The sequence below is a fragment of the Lonchura striata genome, chromosome 23, assembly GCF_046129695.1.
Source record: "Lonchura striata isolate bLonStr1 chromosome 23, bLonStr1.mat, whole genome shotgun sequence".
In the NCBI taxonomy this organism is placed as follows: domain Eukaryota; kingdom Metazoa; phylum Chordata; class Aves; order Passeriformes; family Estrildidae; genus Lonchura; species Lonchura striata.
Window position 1 is genome coordinate 2,917,787 of NC_134625.1, and position 22,550 is coordinate 2,940,336.

The 22,550-nt window shown below is 53.0% G+C and overlaps 2 protein-coding genes across 3 annotated transcripts; one reads left to right on the plus strand and one right to left on the minus strand.

The window, feature by feature from the left end:
* Nucleotides 1-85: 85 nt before the first annotated feature.
* HEPACAM (hepatic and glial cell adhesion molecule) lies at nt 86-5,885 on the minus strand. Of its 2 annotated transcripts, XM_021525786.3 has the most exons (7): nt 5,740-5,885; nt 3,190-3,531; nt 2,700-2,981; nt 2,499-2,592; nt 2,045-2,118; nt 1,890-1,960; nt 86-1,802 (listed from the first exon to the last, which is right to left on the minus strand). In XM_021525786.3, the coding sequence occupies exons 1-7, from the start codon at nt 5,822-5,824 to the stop codon at nt 1,515-1,517; spliced, it is 1,236 nt and encodes a 411-aa protein (XP_021381461.1). In that variant the 5' UTR covers nt 5,825-5,885; the 3' UTR covers nt 86-1,514. The 2 variants fall into 2 exon arrangements, with proteins under 2 accessions (XP_021381461.1, XP_077644109.1); XM_077787983.1 differs by having other exon boundaries at nt 1,890-2,118.
* A 1,743-nt stretch (nt 5,886-7,628) lies between these two features.
* On the plus strand, nt 7,629-21,318 carry CCDC15 (coiled-coil domain containing 15). Its single transcript, XM_021525845.2, has 11 exons — nt 7,629-7,722; nt 8,038-8,217; nt 9,823-9,972; nt 10,794-10,958; nt 11,682-11,774; nt 14,917-15,078; nt 16,112-16,231; nt 17,871-17,974; nt 19,879-20,049; nt 20,121-20,269; nt 20,913-21,318. The coding sequence occupies exons 1-11, from the start codon at nt 7,717-7,719 to the stop codon at nt 21,011-21,013; spliced, it is 1,401 nt and encodes a 466-aa protein (XP_021381520.2). The 5' UTR covers nt 7,629-7,716; the 3' UTR covers nt 21,014-21,318.
* The last annotated feature ends 1,232 nt before the right edge of the window (nt 21,319-22,550 follow it).

The following is a 22,550-nucleotide window of genomic DNA, read 5'->3' on the forward strand; positions in this document are numbered from 1 at the left end:
TTTATCTGTCGACAACTTCTCATGTGCCCCCCCACCCTGGGGGACCCCGTCCCACAAAGACACCCAAGGGTGCCACCACCAGACGGGTAGTACATTTAGTTTATTGGTTAGTAGTGCACCCCGAGCACTCCAGGGTGCCCCGGCACCCACCCTGGGTGCCCCAGGGCCCGGCTCGCTTGGCCGGCCGCTCTCTGCTTTTCATCCTAAACCTATTTCCCATGAAGGCTTGGGGAGAGACAGCATCATGTGCCCCAAAACCGGGGGATTTTCACAGAAAATCCTACCATGGCAAAGGGGCAATTCTTGGACCAGGGCTTCCAGCCCACGTTTAGGGGACATTGCAGCTGGGGAGCTGGGCAGGCAGGAGGGAGCCCCCTGTTTAGAGCCCCTGATGTGTGTTGCGCCCTTGGGCGAGCTTGTGTGCCAGCGCATGTCCTGCTGCATGCATGGGGGCTGTGCCACGGCGGGCAGGCACCGTGCTCTCGCACACACGTGTGCACGCATGGTCGCTGGGCATGCAGTGTGTGTGCTCCCCGTGTGCGTGTGCACGCTCCAAGCATGCTCAGCTGCTTTGTGCTCGCTCTCTCCACACACACCACACACACCCTGTGCAAGCACAGCACATGCACTCTTTGCACACTCACTGCAGGCTCCACGCATGCCCTGTGCCAGCACTGCAGGTTCACTCTTGCACATGCTCTGAGCACACTCAGCTGCTCGCTTTGTGCACGCTCTTTCCACACACACCGTGCACATTCTGCGTGTGCTTTGTGCAAGCACTGCACACACCTTCTCTGCTCACCCTCTTTGCACACTCACCACATGCTGCGTGCACGTCCTGTGTGCATGTTCGCTCCCCACGCTCCATGCACACTCTGCAGGGACTCTGCACACGCTTGGAGCACACACACAGGGCTGGCACGCTCACAAAGGCCGTGCAGGCTCAGTGAACACTCTGAACACTCCATACATGCACAGTGCACACTGTGTGCAGCCTTAGCTGCACGCTCCATCTGTGTTTTCTCCACGGGCTCCACGTGTTCTCTTGCATGCTCTGTGCATCCTCTTCGCACACTGTGTGCACACTTGCTGCACACCTCGTGCCTGCCCCCATGCGCCCTGTGTGCACAGTCCATGTGCCCTCCTGCACTCTCCATGCACATGTGCAGTGCTGGAACGCTCCCCCTGCATGCTCCATGCACACGCTCTGGCACACTCTCTCCGTGCACTGATTGCATGTTCTCTCTGCACACGCGTGTGCTTTCCGCACGCTCCCTGCACACTCGTCCCGGCGAGAAAGCCATTAAAGCGATGCCCCAGGAAGATGGGGGACGGAAGAGGGGAGCTCCGGGTGGGATCAATAGGAAATTAGTGACTTTACGCCGAGCAGAACGACGCCCAGGGTGGGAGCGGGGCCGTGCCGGTGTCCCCGCTTGCTCGGCGGCGGAAGAGTGTCCGTGCCGGTGTCCGTGCCGCTTGCACGCTGCCGCCCGAGCGCGCACAGTCCCCGCCGCTCAGGCGCTGATCTCCACGGCGTTGGCCTCCTCCTGCTCCCGGATGACGTGCACGCCCGCAGTCCGCAGCAGCCGCGGAGCGCCGCGGGACCGCGCCGGCGAGCCCGGCGGCGACCTGTGGGTCCGCGTGGAGGCGGGCGAGCGAGCCGGCGAGCGATGGTAACGGCGAGTGGAACGCCCCACCGGCCCCGGCGAGCGACCGGCCGCTGGCACCGGCGAGCTGCTGTAGCCTGGCTCCACCGTGCCGCGGGGCTCGGGCAGTGAATCCTCCTCCGCCTCCGGAGAGTCCTGCCAAAAACCGAGAAAAACGTGGGACGCGTGCGAGACCCTGTGCCGGGATGCTGCCGGTGCGCTGCTGCTGCTGCCGGCTCTCACCTTATCTTTAAGGATGTACAAAGCCACTGGGTTCTTGCGCTCGTGCTCGCCGCTCCGTGGGATGCCTTCGGCTGCGTGGAAGAAGGTGCTGCTCACCATGCCAGGAGCAGGGGTGTCCCCCAACCCACCGCTGCCACGCCGGGGCTGGCACTCACCCTCGTGCTTCAGGCGCTCCTCGTCCTGCTCGGCGTAGTCAGAGGTTGGTTGTGTCTCTGCTTGTCGCTTCTCCCTGGAAAGGGACAGGGGATGGATGGGGCAGCAGTGGCATCGTGTTAGAGGCACTGGGGGAACTGCCTGTGGCTCATCCAGGGAAGGGGCAGGTACTGCAGGGAGAGAGAGGTGGGATGGGATGGGATGGGATGGGATGGGATGGGATGGGATGGGATGGGATGGGATGGGATGGGATGGGATGGGATGGGATGGGATGGGATGGGATGGGATGGGATGGGATGGGATGGGATGGGATGGGATGGGGTAGTATGTGTCAAGATGAGATGAGATAGGATAAAGGACAAGATAGGATGGCAAGAGATAAAATGGGACAAAACGGGATGGGACAAGACAAGATGGGACAACCCCCTTTGTCTCCCCTGTCATCCCCACACATACTTCTTGGAGGGTTTCCAGCAGGCACAAACTGTCACCAGGGTGACCAGAAGGAAGATGCCACCTGTGGACAGGATGATGTAGAGAGAGCTCCGGCCTGCAGGAGAGAAATGAGGGGGGACAAGCCCCCGAAAATTTTAGCTGAAAGTATCTGCAAGGGATGGCCAAACCTGGGAATGCAGAAGGGAAGAAGGGCTGGCTTACGGTAAACAGTGAGCTTCACGGGGATGCTGCGGCCGTGGCTGATGGGGTTCTCCACCAGGCAACTGTAGACATCATCGTCAGCCATGAGAACACGGGTGATGGTGAGGATCTTCTGGTCAGGGGAGAGGAGCAGGCGGGAGTCATTGCTCAGGGGCCGCCCGTCCTTCAGCCAGGTGTAGGTGGGCTTGGTGCCATTCTCGTGTGAGCAGTTGAGGGTGAAGAACTCACTGAGCTCCAGCACTGTTGAGGAAGCCACCAGCACTTGTGGCTTTGAGATGGGAACTGCGGGCAAGTAAAGGAACCACAGTGATGCCATATCTCAGGGGATGGATTGGCTCAGGGGGCAGGAAGAGAAACATCCAAACCATACCAACTTGAGGTGGTTGAAACCCCCAAAACCACCTCCCAGCTGGAGAAATCCCTCCCAATATGTGCTCAGGGAAGACATCCCATGGATAACCCAGTCTCCACTGGATGTCCTTGCCCTTACTGTCCACGGTGAGGTTGATGGTCTTCTCGCCAGTGAAGGTGTCATCGGTGATGGACACCTCCACCTCGTAAGCGCCTTCGTCAGCCAGCTGCAAGGGGCTGATGAGCAGCGAGCCGTTCTCCAGCACGCGGATGCGGTCGCGGTAGTCGGGCCGCAGGTTGCCGATGATCTCGGTGCCGATGGACTGGACGACGGTGACGGGCTTGTCCCTCTTCAGCTGCCACTTGACCACCGGCTTGTCCGCGCTGGCGCTGGCGTAGCGCACCGACAGCAGCGCCGCCTTGCCCGCCGTGCCGCGCACCAGCGGCGTGGGGCTGGTGATGTTCACCCCTGTCAGCAGACCTTGGGGAGCGGGGAGAGACAGTGGGGTGCTGAGCATGGAGAAACCCCAAACTGGAGCTGCACTGAGCACCCCCAAGGTGCCCAGCTTGGATCCATAACCTTTGCGAAGATGCACGTGTGACCCCAAACTGCAGGAGGGGTGGGAGCCCTCCTGCACTCAGATCAATGCAGCAGGAAGAAATCAAGGAAACACCCCCAAAATTGCTTTGGGCATGGGAGGTGGGTCCATGCAACCTCCTGTGAAGAGGCATTATCACCCCCCAAAGCTGCACTGGGGGTGGGAGTGCTCCTGCAGCCAGGTCAATATAACCAACCCTTTGCAGAAACGCATGTGTCACTCCAAAAATGCAAGGAGGAGGTGTGGATGGCACACCTCCTGTTGCTAGGTTCTGCAAAAATGCATGTAGTGCCCCCAAAATATGTAGGGCTTGGGCGGGAGCTCTCCTGCAGTTGGGTCAATGGAACCCTTTGCAGAAATTCATCTACCAGCCCCAAAAATGCAGGGGGAGTGTTCCTGCAGCCAGGTCGATGCAACCCTTTGCAGAAATGCACACATCACTCGCAAAAATGCAGGGGGTGGGAGGCAGGTCGAGGCAACCCTTGGCAAAGTTGTATCACTGCCCTGCAAAAACTGCCTGGGGAGTGAGAGATCAGTGCAATGATCAGTGCAATGCTTTGCAAAAACACCTTAATTCCCCCAAAAAATGGTGGGGGGGAAGGATTTTGTATCCCACCCCCATCCCCATTGGATGCTCCTGTGCAGACAAAGCCCCCTCAGACGCAAAACTGCATCACGAGAGTCTTTGCACGTGCATTGCTCCTCATTGCTGGTTTTAAGCCAAAAAAGGCAGGGAAAAAGTGTAAAAACATGATTTCCTGGGGGAGGGGACCCCCCAAAACATTCTCCCTGCCCAAAATACCTTAGCATCCCTGTCCTGACATCCCAGAGGCGCCATCCATGAGCCCCCCATACGGATACCGTCATCGGCAGCGAACAAACCCCATATTGAAGAGGAGGGGAGAGTGGGAAAACCAGCTGGGCTGGGTGAAGCAGGAGCAAGAAAGGCCTTAAACAAGCCCGAAAAGTCATGGGACCTATTGGTATGCAGCATCCGTCCGTCCGTCCTCCCCGGCCGTGCTCGGCCCTGCAAGCATTCCCTGACTCGCCAAATTTTGGGGAACCCTCACCCCACAGGGAAGGCCAAGGCATGGGATGGGGATGTGGCCTTCAGTGCATCCCTGCCCCCTCCCCGTGCACCGCCAAATCGCTGCTCTTTAACTGTTTCTTCCCTTTTTTAAACCCTATTCCGAATTTTTTCTCCACTCTGGATAAAAAAATTTCGGGATTTCAGTAATGAATCAGGAAATGCTCCATTTTCCTACAGCATCCTTGGTTTAGGGATGGAGATCTCCCAGCCGTTTTCAATGCTTTTGTTGAAAAAACCCGACAAAAATCCTCATTTTCACACTATTTTGTGGCACAAATCCCTATTTTTTTTTTTTTTAAGTCCTGCAGTATTTTTTGGGGTGTCCTCACCGCAGCCCTGGCCGTTTTTAGGGTCTAAATCAAAGCCAGCAAAGAACCCAGCTGGTTTTGTTTTTCATCCATCTGCCCCATCTGAAGGGAAATGGGGCCTCCCCAGGGCTGCTTTTGGGCACAAACTTTGGTAAAATGGAACAAAATTGTTAAAGGTTGATTTTCTGTGTTGCCAGAGCTAGGATGGGGTGGTTTGGGGCTCATTAAATTCCAAAAAGTGAGAATTTAGAGAATAGATTATGGAGAAAACTAGGGTTGCAGTGGGATGAAGCAAGCCGAGAAATGGGGTGAAAAATGACTTTTTAAGGGAAGCTGAAGAATGGGTAAGAGAAAATATCTGGAGATGTTAAAAAATTAGGAAAAAATGGGGTTCAGGGAAGAAAAAAAAATGAGGAGAAGCTCAGGGTGGGGGCAGTGCCAAATCCTCCCCCACATCAGGACCTGCTTGGCTCTAGAAAAGTATTTTCCCCAGTTTTTGTTCCAGTTTTACCCCCTTTTTAACAAGCTCCCAAGCAGAGGGTACGCTCGACAGCGCAACAACCCTCCCTCCAACCCCCCCATAGGGCATCACCACCCTCATCACCCCCCCGGCCCTCATCCTCCGTCTGGATACCCCCAAGACTCATGGAAAAAAACGGGAAAAGCGTGGAAAAACCGGGAGAAGTCCCTACCTGCGTGCAGCGCCAGAAGCCAGGTCACCGGCAGCAAGCAGGGGGGAGCGGGGTGACCCCGCGGGGCAGCCGGCGCTCCCCACATTTCGGGCAGGCTCGCCCCCCGAATTGCTCCGCTTCCCCACTCTGGGCACGTCCCTCGGAGCTCCCGGCTTGGCGCTTCGCCCGGCTAATTTATTTTTTCCCTTTTTTTTTTTTTTTTTTTTTTTTTGTTCTTTCTTTTCTCAATAGAGCCCTGTGTCCCGGTGGCTTTCGCCTCCTCGGAGGCCTCGAGCTGACATTTATTTGAGGAAAAACCACTCAGATTTGCAATTTTTCCCCGGTTACAGACCCCCAGTTCCAAGTTTTCCCAGTCCCCAGGACACACTTGGGGTGGGGGGCATCACCCCACCGAGCCCAGCTAAGGTTTGCCATCCCTCTGCGGACAATCCGATGGGATTTTGGGCTCTGAACGCCCCATTCAGATAAGCTGGGGTTTTCTTTAGGAGGGGTATTTTGCAAAGCTGAACCCCCACCCCAAAAGAGCTCCCTCCGCTTTTTTCCCCCTCCCCTCTTCCCGGGCTCTAAAAGGAAGCGCGGTGGCATCCAGGCGTCATTCCAACTCCATGCCAATTAGCGCCAGTTCCCCGGGCATCGCTGAATAGGGCAGCGGGATGTGGGGCAGGATGCCCGGAGCCGTTTCCCGGGACCGGCCAACTCATCACCCCAGTGAGCCTGCCCCCCAAAAGGGCTCGATGCCTCCAAGCATCCTGTCCCAGAGGGAGGGAGATGCTTTGGGGGAGACGTGTTATGGGGAGATGGTCGGGGGGGTTGGAGGATGCTGCAGGAAGAGGCTTTGAGGGGGTTTTGGGGAGACATAAAGGGAGACAGACTGGCGCTTTGGGGTCATGCTATAGGGAGGTGCTTTGGGGGGCCTTTAGGGGGATGCTGTGTGGAGATGTAAGGGGATAGTCAGAGAGGGTCGGGGATGCTGTGGGGAGACACCATAAGGATATTTGGGAGCCACTTGCACGGGGATGCTCTGTGTGGGGTGTTCCAGGGATGCTCCGGGGGCAGTTCCAGGGCTGCTCCAGGGGCAGTTTCAGGGATGCTCTGTGTGGGGTGTTCCAGGGATGCTCCGGGGACAGTTTCAGGGCTGCTCTGTGTGGGGTGTTCCAGGGATGCTCCGGGGGCAGTTCCAGGGCTGCTCTGAGGCAGACACGGCTCCTCCACCCCCTTTCCACCGGAGGCGGGACTCGAACCGGGTACCTCAGAGCCCTGAGGGGCCGCGGCTGAGGGCGGCAATGGCGGAGGGGGCGGGGCTTCAGGCGAGGCGGGGCAAAGATGGGCGTGGCCGGGACTCCAGGGGGCGTGGCCGGAGCGCCTGGGGCGTGGCCAGAGCGCTCGGGGCGTGTCCGGGGCGCTCGGGGGCGTGGTCAGAGCGCTCGGGGGCGTGGCCAGAGCGCTCGGGGCGTGTCCGGGGCGCTCGGGGGCGTGGCCAGAGCGCGCAGGGGCGTGTCCGGGGCGCTCGGGGGCGTGGTCAGAGCGCTCGGGGGCGTGTCCGGGGCACTCGGGGGCGTGGCCAGAGCGCTCGGGGGCGTGTCCGGGGCACTCGGGGGCGTGGCCAGAGCGCTCGGGGCGTGTCCGGAGCGCTCAGGGGCGTGTCCGGGGCGCTCGGGGGCGTGGCCAGAGCGCTCGGGGCGTGTCCAAAGCGCTCGGGGGCGTGTCCAGAGCGCTCGGGGGCGTGTCCGGGACTCCCGGGGGCGTGTCCGGGGCGCTCGGGGGCGTGGCCAGAGCGCTCGGGGCGTGTCCAAAGCGCTCGGGGGCGTGTCCAGAGCGCTCAGGGGCGTGGCCAGAGCGTTCGGGGGCGTGTCCGGGGCGCGGCCGCGCGGCGGAAGCGGCGCCAGGATTCAAAGCGGCGCCGGCGGCGGAAGCGGCGGTTGGTGCGGCCTGAGGGGCTCCGCCGGGCGCGGGACTCGCTGAGGGGAGTTACGGGCCATGAAGGTGCGGAGGCGTTTGGGGGCCTACGGGAGGATGGCCCCGGGGGCGGTGAGGGTGCACGGGGGAGTCCGCCGGGGGTGAGGAGGTGCGTGGGGTGGGGGTGCGGGTGCGGGGAGGTCGGGGCACGAACCGCGGGGGAAGGGGGAGGTGGGGTGGGGTGCCGCGGGGCTGGGTAACCGGGGGCAGCGATGGGGTAGGGGGCTCTCAGCCACGGCCACTGGCCGGGCCGAGCTGCAGGAGCGGTGCGCGGGGCCCCGCGGTGGGTGCTGAGGGCGGGTTGGGGTGCCCGCAGCCAGCCTGAGCGCTGCCCGCCCGCAGGACCGTGCCGGGATGGGGCTCCCCTCCGAGCAGCAGCGCCGGGGAGCCGGGCAGCCCCCGCGGAGGCAGCAGCCGGGGGGCCCGCAGCGCAGACGGCGAGCACTGGCCGAGAGGAGCCCGAGCGTGGCGCCCGGGACCGTCTGGGTGGAGAGTGCGCCCGGCCAGCAGAGCCCGGCCTTCGTGAGTGCACCGAGGGCACCATCTGCCGGGGCTTCTTGAACCCTTCAGTGTGCCAAAAGTGATCTTTAACACAGCCTGAGGGCAGCCAGGAACATGGCTCCTAAAAATAATAATTTGTTTTAATGTGATTGAGCAGAGTCAGAAGCCACTGTGATATCCATGTAGTCTGGGCTCCCCTTTGCACAAGCCCTCAACATCTCTCTGAGTTGATCCCCCTCCAGTAAACTGTGTTTCTTGAGGAGAAATGCATCAAACTGAAACATCTGTCAGGTAGGAAACCCAGCCAGTGCTGCTTCTCGCTTTTCCACTCGTCTCTAAAGGATGTCAGGGAGTCGAGATTTTATTCTGTGTTACTGGTTAAAAAAAAAAAAAATTAAGCCAAGTGTTTCAGTAGTAGCCCTAATCTCCACTGTACCCCATTAGAAACACTTAAGGAAATCTTCATGCATGCTTATCTCAGGGATTTCTGTTTTGAGGGTTATTCTAAGAGGACTAAAAGTGCATTAAATATTGGATGATGAGTTCAGTCCCCTGTAATTAATGTCTGAACATTATAGAAGCTCCTGCCCTTCTGAGATGGTTTATTTCTGTATTGTAATTTAAATTCTGAAAGGTTGAGATAATTTATGGAAATCAGTCATCTCCATATTCCACAGGACTTCTGTCATGGCACTATGAAACTTCTGGGGGAGCTGATTTTTTCCTGATAGCTTCAAGAGGCCTGGATGCTCCTGGGGCCTCCCATGTGAGGCTTCCAGAGGTGAATGAAGCTGCCCAGGGTTATCTGAGCTTGTTTAATACGCTTCTAATTAATCCATGGTAAAGCCTCATGCATCAGAGTTGCTGCTGAGATGGGCAGTGGGTGAGCTGGCACTGGGCTGATCCCTGGAGCACTGTCTTGGTTTCATCCCTAACAATGTGGATTTCTCCCCTTGGAGTTTTGTTGGGCTGTGCTGACCCTGCTGTTCCATGTTCATCTTGGGTCTCACCCCATCCATCCATCCCTTCAGTCTCTGGTTTCTCTTGCTGTGTTGGCAGCCAGGAAAGCAGTGCTGTTTTATTTTGAGCCATGGTGGTGTTGCTTGGCAGAACTGCAAACAAAACAAAGTGGGATTTTTGGATTTTTCAGGTCGTTGCTCTTAATCTTTCACTTCAGATGGTAAAGACATTTGGAAGCAGTGCTGTGCTCTGTGAACTACTTCCCTGATGTGCTTCCAGCCTTGCAGAACAATACCAGGATGAGGGGCTGGCCTGTTCCTTTTGGATCCAGGCTTTGGATAGCTGAGCATCCTTTAATGGGAGCAGGAGCTGGGAGATGCTCTGAGAGTCTCCTTTTTCTTTCCTTCCCTGTGCGTTGCAGAGAGGCAAAGGCAGAGGTGTCCATGCTCTGTATCTCTAGTCAGACTCAATCCAGCCCATAATAACCCAGTAGATATTGTCCAAGTTGTTATTCCACATATTTTGAAACAAAACATGAAGTTTGCTCTGGGTGCTGCTTGCCTGCCTGGTCGCTCCGGGTGGGGGAAAAGGGAATCCAGGGACACAGGCTGCTCTAATGCTGCAGTGTAGCAAAACCCTGGTGAAATCTGCTTCTACCTCTCCCAGGCTTCAGCACTGCGGGTGGAGGAGGAGCTGAAGGAGCAGCAGCAGAAGAAGGCAGCCAGCCTGAGGAGATTCCAGGACGAGGTGAGGCAGCGGGTGAACCAGCAGGTCAGGCTGCGCCAGAGGCTGGAGCTGCAGAAGGCCTATGAAGCAGTAAGTGAGGCTGTGTCAGGAGAAACTCCTCCAAACCCAACATAAATTGGGAAAAATCCAAACACTGGAGCTTAAGTCAACACCTTAAGTCAAGGTGTTAATGAGGAAAATGGAGAAAATCTGAGGTTTCAGACCCTATGGTGGCAAGCAGTGTCCCAGGCTGGGTCAGTGTGATGCTTTGGTTGGTGCTGGAGATGCTTTGAAGCCTCCCCAGGGAAAGGTTATTGGCTCCCTGAGGCAACAGCAGAACAGAGCTCTGAAGTTCTCTGTGGAATTGCCTGGAGTTAAAAAACATCCAGGCAGGAGTTGGGAATGATGTGGATGTGTCCTGGCTGCCTTTGAAGCAAAGCAGCTTTTCTGCTGTTTCTTTTCTGATCCCTTTTCCAGAGCAGCCAAGTAGTTTTCAAAGAACACTTTCCCTCTGTCTCCACATTCCCTTTTCTCCCCCACGGGCTTGTTTTGGATTATCCTTTGAATACGTTTAATTCTTTCTATTCTCAAACAAGTGCTGGGGAGGCTTGCCAGGGTCTGACTGTGGCAGAAAAGAGAATGCACTGAACATGTCACCAGCTTTGGCCACCCTTGGGGTGTTTGGGCTGTTTCCATGGCTGGCTAGGGATGTCCTCATGTAACTCTGCCAGCTCCAAGCGGGAAGCCCGCAAATGCCCTCAGCCCCAAAGAACCTGATGATTCTTTTTATTCTCAGCATGGAGAGACAAAACCTCCCTCCCCAGAAATTTCACCTAAGGGTGGTGTGATGTCACCACAGTTGACATCTTGCTGGATCATGGTTGGAGATCCCTCTGGCTTTTTCCTGGCAGGTGGAGAGGGAGAGCTGTGCTGCTGTGCAGTACTCCACCTCGTGGAAGAACACGTGCCTGTTGCAGAGTCTCCCTGCTCCCATCATCTGTGCACCCAGTGCTGGCTCTGGCCCAGCCCAGCCAGAAGAGGAGCATGAGGAGCCATTCCAGCAGCGAGCTGCCAAGGTGAACCCTGCCCCTCCTGCTGCTTCAGCATTTTGGATCCTCAGTGTTTGAAGTGGGGGAAGGGCCATGTTTTCTTTTTTTCTTCTACAGCACATCCCTAGTATTTGGGTTTGGATACTGGATGAAACGTTAGCTCACACTGTCACCCTGAATGTTGTGGTGCTCCTCAGAGCATCCAGCTGGGTGGCTCGTCCCAGCTGCTGTGGCTGAACCGGTCTGGCTGCTGGCAGGCACGGTGTTTTCCCAGCCGTGTCCTGGCACAGAGGTGGCACTAGGTGGTGCCACCTCATTGCAGCTTGTCCCGTGCAGCCTAAAATCTGGGAAAACCTGCCTTCAGGACTGTTTAAGCTTTTTTTTTTTTTTTAGTACTGATGTTTATGGTGCATTTGGTCGTTTAGAAAGCTTGTGCACTCACCTAGGAGCTGGAGTTATTCCAGTTGGAGCATCATGGGATGCATTCCAGTTGAAGTACCTTGGGGTGGAAAATCACTTCTGGCTGGATACCAAGCAAGAACACTTGGGATCTGGCATCTCAGCAATATATTTTGGGAGCAGATGAGTTGCCTGGATCAGAATTTCGGTACCTTGGGGCAGCTCTGAGAGACCCTGACTGTTTGTTGGGTTGTGCTGCCTTGACTATCTTGCCTGGAGCAGGCTGACTGGGAGATGTCTCCATGCAGCTGAGGTTGTGCTGTGTTTCCTTTGCCTCTCCTCTGGGCTCAGCTCAGCAGGGCTGTGCAGCAGGTGCGGCGCAGGCTGGCCTCCCGCAGGATCGTGTCCTCCAGGATCGTGTCCCCCGGCGCCTGGAGGCAGGAGGTGAGCGAGGGCTGGCCGGGCTGAGGGCAGAGAAATCACCTTGCAAAGTGCTTGGCAAGGTTTGGCTCTAATTAGCAAATCCAAAACATAATTCAGGAAGTTTCTCCAGCAGGACTAAAATAAACTGCTTTCCTGACTCAGCTTGTGGATAAGCCATTTCAGAGAAGGCAGCAGGATAAACTGTGTGGAAACATCTCTGAGATGAACTCAAGAATGCAAAATAGACTTTTAAAGGTGGAGATTGTGATCTGGGTATCTGGGAGGAATGTGATGACAAGCCCTCCCTTCAGGTGCCTTTATTTCTTCAAACCTCGACAACTCTTTCCATTGCATCAATTGCTTGTTTTGTGTGGGTGGCAAAGATCTGGAGGGTTTTTCCTCACCCGGGGCTGGCTTCTGGTAGAGAAGGGTTGGCATGCAGCTGCGTTCCTCAAAGCAGTGCATGGAAGGAGGTCAGTCCCACCTTTTGTTCTGCTGAATTTCATCCTGCTTTTGCTCCTTCAGTTCTCAAGACCACTTTTGTGTTGTAGCTGTTTTCCTGGTCTCTATGCCAAGACCTTTCATGAACTGATGTAGTTTGGAGAACACCAGGTGCAACCCAGGCTGGTGTTTTGACTTATTGCCTCTGGACCCAGTTTCCTGCCCATCCTGTAAATCTTCATTCCCTTCTCTTTCTCAGGTTCACCAAAGGTGAAATAGATCTTTGCTGATTATCTAGAAACTACCCTTTATAAAAGGGCTGCTCTGGCTCTTCTTCTTTGTACTCTTGGATTTTGATGAAGTCAGTCAGCTCTGCAAATAGGAGTCAGAGAAACACAATAATTATGGGTCTCAAAAACCTTGTTACCTGTTTCCAACAGCAAACATCCTTCTTGTTTGAGCTACTAACGCATTCAGTGAGATAAGTTGATTTATGACCTCACATAAATAATGAAGGCACTGCCTAGGTGAGCCAGAGGGTTACAGGAGATCCGTGGGAGTCCTGAGCTAGTCATCCACAGCAGTGAGAAACACAGGCAGGAGTTTGGGACCATCCTCCCATCCCAGCCTCACTGCACCTACAGTTAATCTACATAAGGAAGTTTAACAGCTTCCCTGATTTATTCTGGGAAGACTATATGGATTTATTGCATTGCTTTGTTTTATTACTCCATGATATATGAGGAGAAAAAAGCTCCCATATTAATCTAAATCTCTCCCTGCATGAAGGTTTGGCGTGTTCCCAGCCTGGCAGAACAGCAACGTGTTCCCTTCTCTTCAGGTGCAAAAGGCTGCCACAGACAGAACCATGGACCCAACCCCCTTGGTAGTGCTGCCTCTGCTTTGGTGCTCCCTGGATTTCCTTGTGTTTTGTATTCCAGCCCATTTGTTTGGTTTTATCCCAAGGGGTTTTCACCTAATACATCAACAAAGCAAGTGGGGTCAGTAGCTTAATCAAGATGCTTCTTTCTTCCTTCATCCAGGCTGATAATGAAATCAAAGAGCAGAGCCCACCTAGTTCTTACCCTATTTCTGTGCAGTGAACTCCTGAGACCAAATCTGGGCCATGTTTTTAATCAGTTTTGTGCATCCCACATCAGACTTCCATCTAACAGGTTTTGCTTTACCCCAGTGTTGAATTAGGCCAAGTCAAGAGCTCAGCTGAACCCCAGAGTCTCTTGCTGCTCTTTGCCTGAGGCCTCTTCCTTCTATTGTAGGAGACCTTCAGTTTATCCTGGCCTGACTCTTGACAAATTCATGCTGGTTGCTGCTTATCTTGTTTTCTCGTGGCTTACAGATAGTTTGCAAGGTGATTTCCTTTTGTTTTTTCAAAAGTCACAGTTAAACTCTCCAGGCTAAAATCTTCTATTTGGTATTTTCTTTTCCTTTCTTTTAAATAAAGACACTCCTTGTGTCCTTTTCTGATAATCTGGACCACAGATTTCAGGGAGCTGTTTGCACCTTAGCTGCCACTCCTGGCAGCAGCACAGGGGAGGTCCATCCTCCTTAAAAAACGTCAGCTTTAGGAATTACCTGACATTTTCCTCCCAATAATAGTCCTGGCATTTTTCTCCCTGCTGCTGCTAACTCAAAGCAAGTCTTTGGCTGAAATATTTTTTTCCCCCCTCAGTGATGTTTTCTGCATTTTTCTTCCTCTTTTTCCTTTCTCCCTGTAAAGTATTGCATTCCCTATGATAATAATCCATGTTCCTAAGATTGCTGCTCTTTCTCTCCCTGCAAGATTCCTTTTCAGGTTAAAAGCATCCAAGGAGTTAATTGCCTGCTTTCCCAAGCAGATACCAGAATGGTAATTGCCTGGACATGACCTGTCCAGTGTTCCAGCTCGTCCTGTTACTGAGTCTTTGCCTTCAGGCTTTGGTGGACAGCTGTAGCTCCCCATCATGGCAGCACCCAATTTCTCATCCCCAGTGTCTCATTCCACCAAGCTGGTGTTGTTTTTCAACAGTGTCATGTCTTTCTACCTTCAGTGCTCCAGAACAACTTCTAAAGCAGTAACCCTTCCCCTCTGTTTCCTTATCCTTAGCAAAGGAGCTATTCTGTCATGTTTCTGTCATAATGGGGTTATCAAAGAATTCTTGGTATCACCTGTTCTCCCACTTATCCATCCTTTCCCTCTGTCAGCAGTCCTGTGCATCTCTTTCCACCATGCTGAAGGAAAGAAAGAAAGCAAGGGGAAAAAAATTATCCTGGCTTCAAGCTTGCTTTTGGCATTTTAATTCTTTATTTTGTAGGAAACAATCTGCTGCCTCTCAAAATATTGTGGATTGCCACTGGGGAGCCTGCCCACTTCCCATCTGAAGGAGTGTACTCCATACCCGGTGTCACTCAGAGATTCCAGCTCCTTGCCACTGTGAAGGAGTGCCTGGAGAGGTTTTTGCCTTGCTTTCCCTTCACCCCACGTCTGTCCCACTGCTCCTGCAGTTGGGGAGGGCACAGTCACAGTCACCCTGCTACATTCCTGTTTCCCAGCTCTGGTGACCCATGGTGCTGCTGAACACATGGTGCTGCCAGATCACGTCCAAGTGACAGCACACACAGCCTCCTGTGTGTTCAAGCTGCTCCAAGGGTGTTCAGTTTTCCCTTGGCGCCAAAGCAGCCAGATTTCAATTCCATCTTTACACCCATGTCCTCCCTTCTCCAGGAACCAGACCCTTGCCCTGCAGCTGCAGTGCCCATGGAGGAGAGTGAGGAGCTGCTGCTGGCAGGACAACACGATCTGCCTGCTGAGCTGCTGGAGCAGGGCACAGCTGCACATGGCACTGGGCAGGATGATGGCTTCTACATCAAAATTGAGTTTGAAAAAGTAAGACTCATGCAAATTTGGTCTTGAGTGGTTTGGATCATGGTTTTATTTTGGTGTCTCTGTGTGAGGCTGCTCTTGGAGTAGAGCAGTTGCTCCCTCAGGCCTGCTTAACTCTTAAGCCCACCATCCTCAAAGCAGGCTTGGAAGCAGTACTGGAGCTCAGTGAGGTTGGCACTGCCATTCCCTGCTTTCATGGCCTTGGATTCCTGCCTGCTTGTGATGCCACTTGGCAGCTGCCCAGGTGAAAGCTGAAACCAGGGCATGCAGTCACATCATGCCCAGAGCCTTGCTTGGAGCACACCAAAAGACCCAAGTGTGGAAGAGATCAAAAGAGATCAAATCAGAAAACTTGAAAAGTGGGGGGAAAAAGCCAACAAAAAACCCAACTTTTTATCAAGTGAGGGAGATGGCTGTGGCAATGCTGGTGCCTGGGGGTGGCAGGCCCTGCCCTAGGAGGGGTTGAGGAGGGTTTGATGTACTTATCCTTTCTCTTTTGTTTTCAGGCAGCTGTTCTTGAGCATTTAGAGGGTGGAAATGGTTCATCCCGATTACCTGGGGTGGTTGGCAAAGGCTTTATGGCTGTGGCAGTGTGTGCCCAGCCTTGGCTGGGATTAGTCCAGTTTGTAGCAGAAATCCTGGCTGGGCAAATAGGGACACAGCAGAAGTTTATGCTGAGGTTTACACTGAGGTTTTGGGAGATTTTGGCTGTGTAATTCCCCTTACATTTAGTTACTTTTTTCACACTCCAAGAAGTTCATAATAGAAGTTTGGGATGGGGAGATGCATCCATATTTAAACCAGAACCCTCCTCCAAGGAGCTTTGGTGCTCAGACTCCCATATCGAGATGTGGCACATCTCTCCTGTTCATGGCCAACCTGTACCCCAGATAAAGCCCATTTCCAAGGTGGGTTATCCTGTTGAGGTCTGGAGGGATCACACAGAGGCCCTGCTTTCAGTGAAGAGCATTTTGCTGGGGGAAGATGAGAAAGAGCTGTGGTGATGCTGATGCTGCTCCTTTCCATTGTCTCTCAGGTCTGTGATGGGTCGGTGAAGATCTCCAGCCTCCCTGGGCCTCCTGGGAGGCCACAAAGTGAATTCCAACCTCCCCTCAAACTCTGGGCTGGTGTTGACCAAGAGGAAACCAGGAAGCAGGTCTGTCCAGGGGAGCCAAGCCCTTGTGGTTCTGTTTAAAAGAGATTGGGTGTTAGGAATGCTGCTGGCTCTAATAAAAAACCTCAGAGGAGCTTTGATGTATGAAACCCCTACTGGGTTTAGTTTGTGGCTTTTGGTCGCAGATCTTGGGCAAAGCTACCAGGTTATTTTTTAAAATCTGTTGTGACTAAATGCAACTGTTACCTACTCCTTCTACAAAATCTGGGATCTCAATAACACCAGAAATTTGAAGGAGAAATAGGCTTCTTTCATTCTGCCTGGCAAAACCAAGGGGTGCTTGCTGTAGCTGCAAGGAGCCCAAGAAGCTGCCAAAAATGCTTAAAAAAAACCTCCAAGAACAAAGCCAACTTTATCTTGTTTAAATACAAGGCTGGAATATAAAGGTTTCTTTGCTTTTGGAAATAGCCTCAAGCTCAGCCTGCAGGCCAAGTGGATGATTTCACAGTGAGGGTTTACAGCCTGTGTCCTGGACAGTTTGGACAGTTTGGCTCATGCTAATCTGAGTGATACAGAGTGATGATGTTTCTCTTGGATGCCTAAAGCCAGTGACTTTGATTTTCCTGCTTCCTCCTGCCATGAAGAGGAAAATTTCTCCTTTTGTCACATTTCTTGCAGTTTGCAGTGTAAAATTATGAACAATTTGCATGTTTTTTGTTTCTTGCAAGTGTTTTCCAACCAACTGATCCCAAATATGGTTGTGGTTTCTTGCCAGTGTGACAACAGCTGGGGCTTCTCAGGCTGCTTCTCCTAACCCTGCTGTTCCCTTTCCTCTTGCTTTTAATCTCCTTGGCTCTGATCCATCCTAGATAACTAGTTTTGCAGCACTCTCCTCTGCCTGGGTTTTTTCCATCCAGTATTCTTCACTGGCAGCCTGGTGATCTCTTCTCCTCCTCCTTTATCTCCAGCTGTGCTGGGCTCTCTCCACTGAGTGAGGTGGACAAACTCAGCCCAAAGGTTTTGGCATTCTTGAGGGAAAATCTATGCATTAAATTTTTGGGAGTCATGGAGCTCAAACTATCTCTGTACCCCACAGCAGGTGGGCTTTTGATGTGAGCTTTAGCCAGGAGGTTTCCCTGCCCTTGCCGCAGTGGGATCAGCCAAAGCCCAGACATTAAACCCTCAGTATCCATATGGGAGTTCTTCCTGCAGGGCCCCTGGATTTGTCTCACCAATGGTTTTGCCACCTAGGGGGTTCTCCTGCATGTAGAGACTCCAGCTTGGTGTTACATGCTCATCTTTTGGAGGAGATAGAGCATTCCAGTGCACTGCAGTATCCAGGTGGCTCCAAATTCAAACAGGCTGAAGTTGGAACTGGCTCTTTTCCCATCAGGAAAGAGAGAATTCAGGAATTTGCCAGGTGGCAGAGCTGCCATCCATAGCCAGTGTCAGTGGAGGGATGCTGGCACAAAGCTCTCCAATGCTTTGACCTGACTTGGTCTTTCCAACCTTGATGCCATCTCTGCAGCTTCCCAGTGCTGGGTCACGTGCACTCAGAGATGCTGAGGCTCTTTTGGGGAAAGAGCAAGGTTCCATCTTCCAGAAATCAAGCTGAGCACTGAAATGACTCAATGTTTATCCGAGGCATCCTTCCCAAATGTCCTTCTCTTGTTCTCCAAAGCGGCAGAGCGAGTTCCTGCGGCGCCGGCGCCTCTTCATGGCCCTGGAGCGGGAGCGAGTGAGGGAGCACCAGTGGCAGCAGAAGAGGCAGCAGAGAGTTGCCCAGTGAGTCTGTACAGGTGGTGGGGTCACCTCCTCCATCAGGGTCCTTCAGAAGGTTGGAAGAGTCTTGTGAGTTTGTCTCACTGACGTGTAATGCCCCTGGGGTGGGATTCCCACAGCCAACCCCCCAGCAGAGACCCTTGGGCCATGTTGAGTCCTTTAGCACTTCTCTGTCTAGTTTTGAAGTCCTTGTGCAGCTCATTAAGGAGCTGGGAGCCAAATCATGGGCTGGGAGAGATGCAACTTCCCAAACCATGACTCTGGGAACTTAAGCCTGTGTTTAGAAACTTTGGGGTGAGGTTACCTTGTTGTGCTGAGCTGTGACCATCCCTGACATTTTTAATATCAGACCCTTCCTGGTCATGGCCATAAAAACTTATACAATGTAATAAAATATTTTACAGGCATTTGTTCCAGAGTTGAACACTTGGTATCTGTGTAGAAGTATCAGTTGTGGTGGAATTTTCTCGGCTTCTCCTGTGAAGGGGTTCACTAAGGAGAAGCTCTGCAAATTAGAAGCTCTGCAAATTCACAGCAAAATAGGAAAGGTCCTCTAATTTTTGTTTTTTCCCTGGCTTTCCTTTGAATGAACTGACTGAAATCTGACCATTCTGGCTCTTCTGTGATCAGGCTTTGGGGGAGTGGGACAGGCACCACAAGGCAGGATTTCATGGCTGTTTTTTGGGAAAAAACTGCCAATCTAAAGCAGTGCTCCTTGAGCCACATCCTGACATTCCAGCAGCACTTGGGAGCTTAGGAGAGCTTGACCTACTCTGTGAATGCTGGCAAGGCCCCAGGGATTCCTGGGGCAATACCTTTTTACTATTGTTTTTTCATTTAAGTGTGTTCAGAGGGGAGCTGGGTTTGTAATTATGGGATATAAAGCCCCGAGGTGGCCTTGGCCTCACTTTCTGGAGTGGATTTATAGTGCTGTACTTAAGGTTCTACATTTCATTTAAAAAACATTTCCAATTTTATAACTCAGCCAGAGAAGGTCAACTTCAGCACTTTCTTTTTGAATGTAAAGATTTGACTCCCTATATGAAGTAAAGTTTGAAATGTCTTGTCCTGGCTTCTTCCCAGCCTTGATTTTGGTTTTAATGCCTCCTGGCAAGGAATGGGCATTTAATGTCCCCCCTGGTGTGGGACACTTGTGGCATTTGGGAATAAAATGTCACTTTGGTGTAAAGTCTTTGTGCTTTGCAATTGCTGCTTGTCAGGGGAATGTGTGTTGTGTTTGGTGGAAATGACACAACCCAGGTTGTTCCAGGTTACCACTAAAGGGCTGGAGGGCCGTGCAGTGCAAGGGAGACTGAGGAAATAGAGGAAAACTTGGTTAAAAGTACATTTTAAAGCCTGTTTTTGAGTAAAGGTGGGATCCTTGGAATTTCTCTGCTGTACCCAGCCCTGTCATGCTTCCCTGTCCTGGAAGGTGCTTACAGAAGGATCCAAGCTGCCTCATGGTCAGAAACAATGGGAAGTGGAGCAGCTGGGAAGCCAAGGTGTTGGTCTTTTCTGGGGGGTATTAAAAAGCCCAGCCTACATGCTTTGTTTAAGGACAGAAGTGCAGCTTTGGGGAACTGTGGGTGGCAGGAGCATGTGTGGATGTCATGCAGGAAGGAGCTGGAAGTCCAGGATGGTGAGAAAACAGGCGGGCAGGAAAGCATTCACAGGCTGGTGTTGCAATATGGGGGGAGGAATGGAGTCTCAGGAAGCTTTTTGGACCTTTCTATGTTTAAAGCAAATATATTTGTTTATATTCATTTATATTTAATGCTGTGATTAGTGCAGAATTACTTCTGCCTTTGACAGCAGCAGCATCACCCAGATTCCTGTGCCCTGACCTCACAGGCAGGGATGGAGGTTGGGATGGGAAGCTCTTTCTCTAAGCATGTGTGTTCCTGCAGGATTAAGAGGCAGAAGGAGAATCAGCGCCGGGCAGAGGAGCAGAAGATGCGAGACATGGCTGAGCATGGAGAGCCCTCCCCAGGAGAGGGAACCTGGGAAGCCCTGGCCCAGCTCCAGCTGGAGGAGAGCAGAGTGAGGGACAGACAGCAGCGGAATAAGGAGCGCGCGAGGTACAGCCAGTCTGCGCTCGTCGTGCAGGGCCAGGTGTCACTGCCAGGGGTGAATGTTTGATCCCTTGCAGGTATGTTGAAGCTCTGAGAGCCCAGATGAAGGAGAAAGTCAAACTCTGTAACATTGACTTGCCCCCACTGTGTTCCTGTGGGTCTGATTTCTGGGATTCCCACCCGGATACCTGTGCAAATAACTGCATCTTCTACAGAAATCACAAAGGTAGGAGCTCCTGCTTTCACAGAGGAGACCCCTGGGCCTGATTATACAGGAGGAAATCAAACCAGGATATGTGTTTCCATGCTCCTGGGCTGCTGTGCAGGGATGTTCCTCCAAATATGCTCTGGAGAGGACAAGTCAAGGGCTTTGCTTGATTTAACTAGGGAGTGTAGTGGCATCCTCAGCAAGACACCAGCCCCTACAATGTGCTAAATTACACAGCTGTGATACAGCCACATGTGGTTATGGACACAGCCATGAGGAAGCATCTCATTAGGGACATAGGTAAATGCTGAACCTTCTGCCAGGAGGATGCACAAAGGTGTGGAAATGGCCTTCCTTAGGGGATGGAGTGCTCTGACCTTGAGCACAGCTTGGGAAAATACCTGTCTGGGCAACTGGGAATTATCTGGAAGGGAAAATAAAGACATTTGGGTTCATAAAATAATCTTTAGCTTGTGTATTGATTTATGTTCGGGAGTTTGCAGAGTGTGCAAATGGGTATGTGGAAAGTACAGGCATGTCGATTTACCTTAAACCCCAATCGTTGTCTCTCTGCTTTGGTGAAAGGCTAGAGCCAAGCCCAGTTTCGGGCCATAAGTGCAACTCTTGTGCCCTGATAGTGTTTGTGTGTCCCTGTCCCCAGCCTACAGCCAGGTGCTGCACTCGGCCATCTCCTCCTGTGCAGCCACACGGTGTCTGCAGGACTTGGCTGCTCTCTGTGCTCGCTCGGGGAAGCGTCTGTGACGAGGCAGCTCTGTGTCCCAGCGACTGGGGTCAGCAGGGAGTGGGGCTGTGCCGTGTCCTGCCTGCCCTCCACGCCAGCTGCCAGGACGGTGTCACCTTTGCTCTCCCGCTCTGTGTGCTCCCGTTTGTGCCGTGCCTCTCCCACTCTGCCTCAGGTGTGCAGCTGGCTGGGGCGATGGTCGAGGTGAAGGAGGCAATTGCTCTGTGGGGTTGGTTTATGGCAGGTACTTGCATTCCAGTAGCTGACTATTGACTACATATTCTTATTGACAAATCATTATTGTGGAATAAACTGCTTTCAAGTATTGTTTGTCTCATTTGAAGTGTGAAAGGAGGAGAAATTAGGTGCCTGGGGTCAGTATCTCTTAGGGGAGGATTTCTAAGCTTCCTGTGCTCCCTTCTCTCCCTTTTCTTAGGGCTTCTGCCAGCCCCTGCCACTTGGATCGCCTTCCAGAGCCAGGAAGGGAATTTATTGTTCCATCTTTCTTTTCTGTGTGAGGACCTCTCTTCCAGTAACAGCCACACAGCTTTGCACCTGACCCATGCTCCCATAGCCTCTACTTTGCTCCTGAAAGGAAGGAGCACTTTTCTAGTAAAAAAATCTACAGGCCTTTGCAGGAGTGACTGAAGCAAGATGGGTTTTCCCAGAACTGCCTGTGGTGAGGTAACGTGGTTCTGGGCAGAGGTTACTCCATACCCTGTCATTAATATTTACTCCTTGCTGGCCCCCCTCTCCAATATTAACCATGGCAGGAAGGATGGGCGGCCGAGCGTGCCGGATCATTTCTTTTCCCTGTTCCAATCCCATTGGGCACAAAGCAAACACACCTCCGGTCCAGAGGTAGCACAGAGGCACAGAGCCAGGGTCTGCTCCTTGCTTCCCCCTGGAGAATCATTCACTGAGGGATCCGTGGTGGCTAATGCTGTTTATTAACAGCTGCTTGCGTCAGTGCGGCAGCCCTAATTCAGGGTGTTGGAGTGGGTTTGGAAAGGGCAGGATCTGCCCTGTGAGGGGGCAAGGAAGCAAAGGGCTAAAGCTGTAAATGGATTTCTAATAACTGATTTCAGCTCTAGGGCGGCTGAGGACAAGCACTTCCTTGGCAAGTCCCCAAGGAACTTGCTCATGCCCTGGGGACCTCTGTTCCTACCTCTGGAGTGATCCCCAAAGGGGGTGTGGGCTGATACGGGGCTTAGTTAAAGGAATAAATACAGCTGTGCTACTCCTCATCCTCAATCTGCCCCTAGCAAGATAAATGGGATACTTTGAAAGGGGGTGGGGGAAGAGAAGGACTCCCGACATCTCTGGCAATAACCCCAAAATGTGTCTGGGGTAGCTCAGTCACCATCAGGGCAGCGAAGCCTGTTCGGAAGTTGCTGGGGTGGGAGTGGAAAAGTTAAATCCAGTTTTTTTCTGCTGGCAAATCTGCATGTGAAAAGGGCTGGTCGGTCCCTTCGGGGCTGTGCCACCTCCCCCGGCCCAGCGCGGCTGCTCCCTCGCTCCGCCGGGCTCGGAGGCGAGATTTGTTTCGGAGGGAGC